The 10,160-nt window shown below is 39.9% G+C and overlaps 1 protein-coding gene across 1 annotated transcript; it reads left to right on the forward strand.

Annotated features, from left to right (window-relative positions):
- Nucleotides 1-6,125: 6,125 nt before the first annotated feature.
- Nucleotides 6,126-8,344, forward strand: LOC141595415 (uncharacterized). Its single transcript, XM_074415378.1, has 4 exons — nucleotides 6,126-6,528; nucleotides 6,632-7,019; nucleotides 7,184-7,534; nucleotides 7,627-8,344. The coding sequence occupies exons 1-4, from the start codon at nucleotides 6,126-6,128 to the stop codon at nucleotides 8,342-8,344; spliced, it is 1,860 nt and encodes a 619-aa protein (XP_074271479.1).
- Nucleotides 8,345-10,160: the final 1,816 nt, after the last annotated feature.

Below are 10,160 nucleotides of genomic sequence, written 5' to 3' on the forward strand. Positions count from 1 at the left end.
TTATTCCTTGGACGATATCAAGGGGATTAGTCCCGCTATTTGTATGCACAGGATAAAGCTGGAGGAAGATCACAAACCTTGCAGACAGGGTCAGCGCTGGCTGAATCAGAAGATGCAAGATGTTGTGATGGCTGAGGTAATGAAGCTGCTTGACGCAGGTATTATCTATTCTATTGGTCAATATACATGGGTGAGTCCAGTGCAGGTGGTCCCTAAGAAAGGAGGGACTACCGTGGTTAGGAATGACAAAAATGAGTTAATACCCACTAGAGTAGTGACTGGTTGGCGGATGTGTATAGATTACAAACAGCTGAATGCCGCCACCAAGAAAGATCACTTTCCCCTTCCGTTTATTGATCAGATGGTAGAAAGGTTAGCTTCTCATAAGTTTTTCTGCTATTTAGACGGGTATTCAGGGTTCTTTCAGATCCCTATTCACCCAGATGATCAAGCTAAGACTACTTTTACTTGTCCTCAGGGCGTGTTTGCTTATCGCAGGATGCCTTTTGGTTTATGTAATGCCCCTGCCACCTTCCAAAGGTGCATGATGGGGATATTTTCAGAGTATATTGAGTCTATTATGGAAGTTTTCATGGACGATTTTAGTGTTTATGGAAGTGATTTTTCTAACTGTCTGTCTAACCTTGATAAAGTGTTGTAGCGCTGCATTGAGGTTAATCTCGAGCTTAACTGGGAGAAGTGCCATTTCATGGTCAACGACGGAGTTGTCTTGGGGCACTTAGTTTCTGATAAGGGAATAGAAGTTGATAAAGCAAAAGTGGAAGTGATTCAGCAATTTCCTCCTCCTGTTAATGTTAAAGGAGTGAGAAGCTTCCTTGGTCACGCCGGTTTATCAAGGATTTCTCAAAAATTGCTAAACCACTTACACAGCTGCTACTTAAGGATGCCCCTTTTGTATTTACTGACGAGTGTCTTTATGCTTTTAACAGGTTAAAGTAGGCTTTGGTATTTGCGCCGATCATACAGCCTCCCGACTGGGATTTGCCATTCGAGATAATGTGTGATGCCAGTGATTATGCACTAGGAGCGGTGCTAGGCCAAAAGAAAGACAAAGCTTTAAATGCAATCTACTATGCGAGCCGAACTCTGGATGAGGCTCAAGTGAAGTACACCACCACTAAAAAAGAGCTGCTAGCTGTAGTTTATGCCTTAGAGAAATTTCGTTCTTATTTGATTGGGTCAGAAGTTACAGTTTTTACTGACCATGCAGCTCTGAGGCACCTCCTTGCTAAGAAAGAGGCTAAACCACAGCTATTGAGATGGATACTCCTTCTTCAGGAGTTTGATTTGCAGATAAAAGATAAGAAAGGAGCTGAGAACGTTGTAGCTGATCATCTGTCGCGACAAGAAGGGGAAGATTCTTTACCTATTGATGAATCTTTTCCTGATAATTCTTTATTTGCTGTATTGTCTTATATTGTTAAACAAGAACCTTGGTATGCAGATATAGCTAATTACGTTGTTAGTGGCAAGCTGCCGCCTGACCTTTCTCATCAGCAGAGGAAGCGTTTTCAGTATAACGCTAAGCAGTATTTCTGGGATGATCCTTATTTGTTTAAGGAATGTGCAGACGGTCTCTACAGACGGTGTATTCCGCAGTGGGAGACCAAAGTATTCCTGGAAGGCTGTCACTCCTCTCCCTATGGTGGTCACCACGGTCCATCGCGCACCGTGGCTAAGGTACTTCAGTCTGGTTTTTACTGGTCTTCTTTGTTTGCTAATGCTAAGGCTTTTGTATCAGGTTGTGATGCCTGCCAACGATCAGGGAACATTTCAAAGAGACATGAGATGCCACAAAATGGTATCTTAGTGGTTGAGGTTTTCGATGTCTGGGGCATTGATTTCCAAGGACCGTTCCCGTCTAGTAAAGGTAACAGGTATATTTTAGTAGCTGTCGATTATGTGTCGAAGTGGGTTAAGGCAATTTCCTCACCCCACTGTGATGCCAAGACCATGATTAAGATGTTCAAAAAGGTCATATTTCCCCGATTTGGTGTCTCTAGGGTCGTTATTAGCGATGGGGGAATGCACTTTAAAGAAAAGAAACTAACTTCCATTCTGTCTAAGGTTGATGTTCAACACCGGCGTGGTTTGGGGTATCATCCCCAAACCAGTGGTCAGGTTGAGGTCTCTAATCGCGAGATTAAAGAGATCTTGTCTAAGGTAGTTTCTAAATCACGGAAAGACTGGAGTCTTAAATTAGAAGACACATTATGGGCCTACAGAACTGCATTTAAGACACCGATCGGTGCATCACCTTATCGGTTAGTTTATGGGAAATCATGTCATTTACCTGGTGAATTGGAATGTAAGGCTTGGTGGGCAATTCGTGAACTTAACTTTGATCCTAAGTTGTGTGGTCAGAATTGTCTTTTGCAGCTAGATGAATTGGAAGAGTTTAGGCTTAATGCCTATGATAGCTCGCGCATTTACAAGGAAAAGACGAAGAGATGGCATGACAAAAGAATTTTACCTCGAGAATTTCATGTCGGGCAGAAGGTGTTGCTGTTTAATGCCCGACTGCGATTATTTCCTGGCAAGCTGAAGTCCAAGTGAAGTGGTCCTTACACGGTGACAGCTGTTACTAAATTTGGATCCGTTGAGCTAGAGGGTCCCGAAGGAAATCGGTTCAAGGTGAATGGGCAATATGTGAAGCATTATCACGAAGCAAATGAAGCAGATAATCGTGTTGAAGTCTTGTACTTCGACGAGCTTGACGCGCCAGTCAATTGATGCCAGAAAGGTCGTGCAGGACCTCATAAACCTGCGCTTTTCGGGAGGCAACCCGAACTGTTGTATTTTATTTTTGTTGAACTATTTCTTTGCCTATAGCTTTTTGTTGAACTTTAAACGTTGAAATATGCGTCTTTTGTATTTCCCTTGCTCCTTACTCGTGTTTTGCAGGTGCAACAGCTCGATCGAGTAGTTTTTCTACTCGATCGAGTATAATGGCTTTGATAATCACTCGATCGAGTAACAATTATACTCGATCGACAAGCTGCAGATTCACAATCACTCGATCGAGTGATATATTAACTCGATCGAGCATTTTTGACACCAAACCACTCGATCGAGTTGTTCTATTTTACTCGATCGAGCCATTCCATCTTCCAGCTGCTAGTTTTCGTCTGTTGATCTGCTGTGTGACTGCCTATGACCTCCCATGTCCATGGTCGGTTTGGGGAGGTCCCTCTTCATGACGTGTTGTAAGTATTCTGACTCCAGTTATCCTTTTCTCCTTAGTTTGCATTTCTTTCCCTATTTTTGGTACAATGAGGGCATTGTGCGATTTGGTTTGGGGAGGTATGCATCCATATCTGTGTCTGCATGTTTTCTTGCATTCCCGCTTGCACGTTTATTTATTTCTGCATGCATTGTCGTTTTTTTTTAGTTTGTCGTTTTTAAATTCAAAAACCACATAAAATTCAAAAAATTTCACGTTTAATTTGAGTCGGAACGTTTGAACTTTGACGCTACATTGAATCCTTACCTCTGCCCTGCATATTCTTGACATTTAGTCGGCATGATAATGTTCATAATCTACGAGTTTTTGTTTCTCTCTTATCTGAACGAATAGACTTGACTCATATATTGGCAAGCTACTATGCATTCTGAGGTTAGAGCCTTATAAACTGGTGACATTCATGAGCGGTTTCATTTAGGATGTGAGTAGTACTCTATGTAAGGCATGTAACATCAATTTGCATAAGCATGAGTCTAGTCTTCTTAATACCTGTATGCATTCGGTCTGTGGATGGTGACACATGTTAGGAGAGGTAGTTCCCTTTATTTCATTCTACCCATGAGCCTCACATAGCCAAATTGCCTTTTTGTCCTATTAGCTACATTCTATAATTTTGCCTACCTTAACCAAGCTAGTGATGAGTAGTTGTTTGGAATGCTTTACTGTAGTTTGGTTATATATCTGATTTCAGAAGTTGGTGGAAGAATCGAAGGGAATGAAAAGAAAGAAAATGTTGCGGAAAAGAAAAAAAATGAATGAAATGAAAAAATAAAAGAATTGAAAAAGAAAAATGAAAAGTAAGAAAGAAAAATCATATGCGAAAGATGAAAAATTGTATAGATGATTTTCACTCCCATGTTTTATTTATATTTTATGGGGAGTTGACAAGTTTATGGTGTTTTGTGAGTTGAGTGCATCGAATTTGCACCGTTCTGTATTGTTATATTGAGTACGAAGTTGGGATGCAGTTTCATAATTTGGATCCGTGTTGCTAGTTTGGCTATTAACTCCACATTCCCAAATTTATCTTAGCCCCTTCTTAAACATTATCTCACTTACCCAAATATAAGTCCTCGACATGTGTCTTGGTCATTAGTTTGGTTGGAATGCATAGGTACGGTTTTAGAAACTTTATTCATGTTAACTGCATGCATGTTCTTGTAGGTCGAGTTATGTGAGTGTCTTTACTTCTTTCTATCTTTCACATATATACTCACCCTGTGCCTAAAATTGAGTTATGAGCGACCCGTGAGAGTCCGATATCTTTGAGTCTTGCAAGGTCGATGGTTCAGTAAATTTTGAGACATTGATTTAATTCAGCTTTACTTTTATGATGGCCAGCATGAAGCTGCGAACCATACAACATGCTTTAAAGAACTTGACCGTGTTGTTATTGATATCCTAATGAGGATAACTCAATCAAACCCTTATGCTCTCTTCTTCCGATCATTGAAAGAGATCAATGTTACTGAAGAAACACAAATACTCCTAACCAAAAATCCTTCTCACGACCAGCGTGTAAGCAATGCTCCTACTTCTGACAAAGTTGCTGCCATATGGTCTGAAGACTCTACATCAGGAGAGACCAAAGGACCACACATCTTGGTTACTAGCCATTCACAAGCGTCACATTGGATTATACATTATTATGGGTGTTATGATCCTCTACAGTATCCTCTACTCTTCCCTAAAGGAGAATGTGGGTGGCATCAAGGGCTAAAGAAAAATGATGTTCAATCTAGGGCAGAACCAAGTACACAGAATGAAACACCGCCTCCAATGAGCTTTCCAAATGCCAAAACTCTTCTAGAAGCAGAGGCACATCATAAGTTATTTGTACAAAACTATTCTAATTCTGGCTTATCTCTTATAAGATTTTACTGTAGTTACAACAATGTAGCTTGACTCTAAATTAATAATATTGTTTTGTTTAGAGAGTTCTCAACCAAAAAAAGAACGGGGAGCGGAATGTATCTTGCCGAGAATATTATTGCTATAAGCTTCAGAACAGGCCAGGAAATATGATGCTCAGAGCTGGGAGATGCTTGCAACAATATGTTGTTGACATGTATGTAAAATTAGAGAACACCCGATTAGACTTCCTCAGGCACAACCAGGAAACTATAAGATCGGAATTGTATCAAGGCTTGCTTGACACAATTGATGCTGGAGAGCAATGTGCAGCTAACGTAGGAAGACGAGTTATTCTGCCAGCAACTTACATTGGAGGACCTAGAGATATGAAAAGGAGGTACTTAAATACAATGGCTCTTGTGCAACGGTATAGCAAACCAGATTTCTTTGTAACAATAACTTGCAATGCAAATTGGCCTGAGATTAAGAATGAACTAGCACAGGGGGAAGAAGCTCAGAACCGTCCAGATATTGTAGCTAGAGTTTTCAGAGCTAAATTGATAGCTTTGAAAAAAAAATAGTTGAAGACAAGATTTTCGGAGAAGTTGTTGCGTTTGTATACGTCATCGAATTCCAGAAAAGAGGGTCACCTCATTCACATCTTCTACTGATTATGAAGCCTGGGAGCAAAATGAATTGCCCAGCTGATTTTGATAAATTTGTGTCTGCTGAGATACCTCCAAAGTCCAGTGAAAACCTTCGCAGGGCAGTGCTAAAGCATATGATGCACGGTCCATGCGGTAAATTAGACCCTGACTGTTCATGTATGAAACATCCAAACAAATTGGGCCATTGCAAGTATTCGTATCCTAAGCCATATGCGTCTGAAACCACAAACAGTGATGATGGTTATCCAGTCTACAGGCGGAGAAGGACGGGTGAAAATGTTAAGATATGAGGTAAAACTCTTAACAACCGATGGGTCATTCCATACAATCCATATCTTATGAATCTCTTCGACTGCCACTTAAACGTGGAAGTCTGCTCTACAATTCAAGCAGTCAAATATTTGTACAAATATGTTTACAAAGGTCGCGATAGGATATCATTCAATGTTCCAGCAGAAGGTGAAGTGAGGTTAGTAGACGAGATTGAAGAATACCAGTCTGGTCGTTGGGTTTCTCCTGTAGAGGCAATTTGGCACATATATGGGTTTGATCTTTTTAAAATACACCCACCGTTCATGGCACTTCCCGTCCATCTCCAAGGAATCCAGACAATACAGATGAGGCCCAATGAAAATTTGACGCGTGTAGTCTCTAACAAAAAGCGAATAAGAACACCGTTGACTGAATTCTTCAGAATCAATAGTGCAAATGTTAATAAACCAGACCCTAAGTACTTATACGGTAATTTCACTGAACACTACCGGTAGGATACCAGAAAGAACATGGTTTAAGCGAAAAACAAAGGCCCTTGTAATAGCCAGACTTGTGTTTGTCGCTCCTTCAGAAGGAGAACGGTATTTTCTGCGGATGTTACTTGCGCACGTGATCGCGCCTACTTCATTTGAAGATCTTAAAAATGTCGACGGCTATCAATGCTCAACCTTCCAGGAAGCTGCGCTTAAAAGAAAGTTGGTGGAGGACGATAATATGATAGAGTTGTGCCTCGATGAGGCAACAGCGGTTCAAATGCCAGCTGCTTTGCGCCGACTGTTTGCAACTCTACTTATTTTCTATCAGCCAAAAGACCCAACAGCACTATGGGATAAATATTACACCTCACTTTCAGAAGATTATTCAAGGGAACATCCAAATGATGCTTACACTACAAGGCTCCTAACAGTACATCGATTAGAGCAACATGTCAAAGCCATGGGGAAATCCTTTAAGATTTTGTGCTTAGAACATCTGATTAACCCTTAAGATGTAATACTTCAGCGATCACAAGATATACTTGATGCACTAAATGCACTTGTTCCAGACGAATGCGTAGTATGTCGCAATTCATTGAACGCAGAACAGCAAGAGGCTTTCAACATGATATAGTTTAACATGTCAGAGACAACAAACCTGGTGCATTTTTTGTTGATGGGCCAGGTGGCACTAGTAAAACTTACTTATACAATGCTTTGTATGCAGAGGTTCGGTTAATGAAGAAAATTTTACTTCTTACTGCTACGTCAGGGATTGCTGCAACAAACATACCATCTGGGAGGACTACTGCTTCAAGGTTTAAACTCCCTTTAGATTTAGAAATCTCGTTATCCTATGCTGTGCCAAAACAAGGAAGCCTTGCTGCCTTAATACGAGCAACCAGTTTGATTATATGGGATGAGGCTTCTATGGCCCGGAAAGAAAATGTTGAAGCATTGGACCAACTGTTGCGAGATCTGTGCAACCCTGATATCATGTTTGGCGGCAAATTAATCGTGTTTGGGGGGGTTTTCGTCAAGTCCTCCAAGTAGTACGGAATAAATCTATCCGTGAGGTGGTTAACTCCAGCATTGTGGCTTTAGAGATTTGGCCAAACCTTATTAAATTCCGGCTAACTGTAAATGTAAGGGCTAGAACTGATCCAGAATTTTCAGAATTCTTATTGTCTCTTGGAAATGGCGAGCTCCAGACTCATGAATCTGAATTAGTTGAACTGCCAGATGGAATTGTGTTGGATACAACTCAAGCAGGATTAGATCTTATTAGTACAGTTGCTAATACTGTTTATCCTGATTCTGATATCAATGATATGGGGACAAGTATATTCAACCGCAGATCAATACTTACACCCATGAATGAAGACGTTGATGATATCAATACATTTATGATTAACAAATTCCCAGGAGAAGCCGTCATGTATAGAGGGTTTGATTCAGTTCTCACAGATGACTGCAAGGTGTACCCTTCAGAATTTATAAATAAGCTCAATCCAGGAGGAATAAGTCCTTATGAGCTCATCCTTAAAAACAATTGTCCAGTCATCCTTCTCAGGAATCTACTCCCATCTGCAGGACTGTGCAATGGTACTAGACTAATTTGCACAGAATTTGCACCAAATATGATTGAATGCATCATCACCAGTGGCCGTTATAGTGGTGAACATGTATTTATTCCTCGTAATAAAAGGCGTCCATCAAGCTCTTGTAACTATCCATTCCAGTTCCAGCGTAATCAGTTTCCCCTTAAACTTAGTTTTGCAATGACTATCAACAAGTCACAGGGATAGACACTAGAACAAGTTGTTGTCTATCTTCCAAGACCCTGCTTCTCCCCAGGGCACCTCTATGTTGCTCTTTCACGAGTTCGGGAAGCAAACAAGGTAACTGTCATGACTGTATCAACAGACCATGATTCACATAAAAACTCTCTCAAGAACATTGTTTCTTTTGAAGTACTGAAGCTTGCAGGAATCATCTAAACCACTCCACCATCAAAATAATTGTTGCACTATCAGTAGCATGTTTACCAGGGACAGTCACATTGCCATTTTGAAGATGAACTTTGATGATGCATTGCTGCCTTGCTGGTCACTCCTAATCAATGACAGCTTGATGCATATACTGCACTCTTAAAACAACCATGCTACTACGCCAACCTATGTGCTCATAACATATACGAGTCTGCGGTTGGTCGTACTGTAACAAGGACTGTAATTGTATTTTTGGCTATAACAAAGTATGTTCTATATCATGCAGTATAATTTCTAACCCTCTCTACTCTTCTTTGGTGTTTACCATCTTTAAAAATTAATATCCAAATATAAACTTTTTATTAGCTAATGTTTAGACAATAGTCAAAGTATAAACTGATAATTACCTAAAAACTGAGATTGATTTACATAAAATAACCAAACAATAAGACTTGGCCATATCAGCAGCTAACCAGATCTCAGGGACAAGTGATTATTAACAAATTAATACTTATTAGAAAGATTTCAGACTACTACAAACTTTAATACTTCATACTTAAAACAAAGCTCTTAAATTAACTCATATCTACAATTGGCCAAATCCCCTAAATATAGGGGAAAAAAAGCAGATTGGTTCTTACCGCATAATTTGCAGTGTACTATCTTAGAAAATATTGAATATATCTAACATACTAAAACAGTGTTGTAGTCATACCAAGCCACACATATGTGTGGACAGCGGGGGCCCACGAGGGCGCTTGGGAGGAAAAGGAAACAAGCGTTTGCATTTTTGTATGGAGTCGCCACCAATTTTTATGAGAAATTGGAACCGTTCGAATACCTCGTGTCATGTCAAGACACAAAGTAAAGACATGAACAATAAGCAATCGTTACCCTTAGCATTTTATGTCTAGAATGACTCCCGTGGATGCCAATGAACACGGGTGTTCACAGATATCTGGAGTAAGGGGTGAGGGTACGTATTAGGAAGCTCTTTTGATCGAACACCTAATCCCTCCCGCCTCGATAGCGGCCTCTACTAATGATTAGGGAAGTTATGTACTTAATATATCGTCAATTATATGCATGCAATGCAACATCCAAGTTTTAATCCTAGCATGTGAGAATTAATACTAAGTCGGTTAACACATAATTTAGCATACAATTGGGTTGAAGTTGGGATTTATGTTCAATTACATGTGAAAACATACAAACAATAAAAGAAATACAATAATTATGAATGAAAATTACAATAATTACATTGGATTAGGCGATTTATGTCGAAAATACCTTTAAAACGGATAATTTGAGAAAAAGAATAAGAGAATGAATTACGAACAGATCAGAAGGTGATATTACGATTAATAGTCAATTATACGTAGACTAAATAAACTAGGTCAAGGCAAAACGGAGTTCGGGACAGAATTCAACCGGGAACAAGCGCAAAGAGATGCGCCCTTTGAAAGAGGCGCTTGATTGTTGCGTCTGTTCCAAGGGTGAGTTCTGGCTGTGAAGCCGGAACTGCAAATCGTTAATGTAAATTGGTGATTTTAATGGATAATTAACATATTTACTCGGATGAAAGTGATTAATAGGTTGTTTACATGTGAATGGGTCATAGAAACGATAAAAC

Source organism: Silene latifolia, chromosome 8 (assembly GCF_048544455.1).
Source record: "Silene latifolia isolate original U9 population chromosome 8, ASM4854445v1, whole genome shotgun sequence".
Classification (NCBI taxonomy): domain Eukaryota; kingdom Viridiplantae; phylum Streptophyta; class Magnoliopsida; order Caryophyllales; family Caryophyllaceae; genus Silene; species Silene latifolia.

Bases quoted from the DNA above. Each gene is read 5' to 3' on its own strand.
- LOC141595415 (XM_074415378.1), top strand. From the start codon at position 6,126: ATGAATCTCTTCGACTGCCACTTAAACGTGGAAGTCTGCTCTACAATT. The intron at 6,529-6,631 runs GTAATTTCACTG...TCGCTCCTTCAG, and splicing joins AGACCCTAAGTACTTATACG to AAGGAGAACGGTATTTTCTG. The intron at 7,535-7,626 runs GTTTGGCGGCAA...GGTTAACTCCAG, and splicing joins CTGTGCAACCCTGATATCAT to CATTGTGGCTTTAGAGATTT.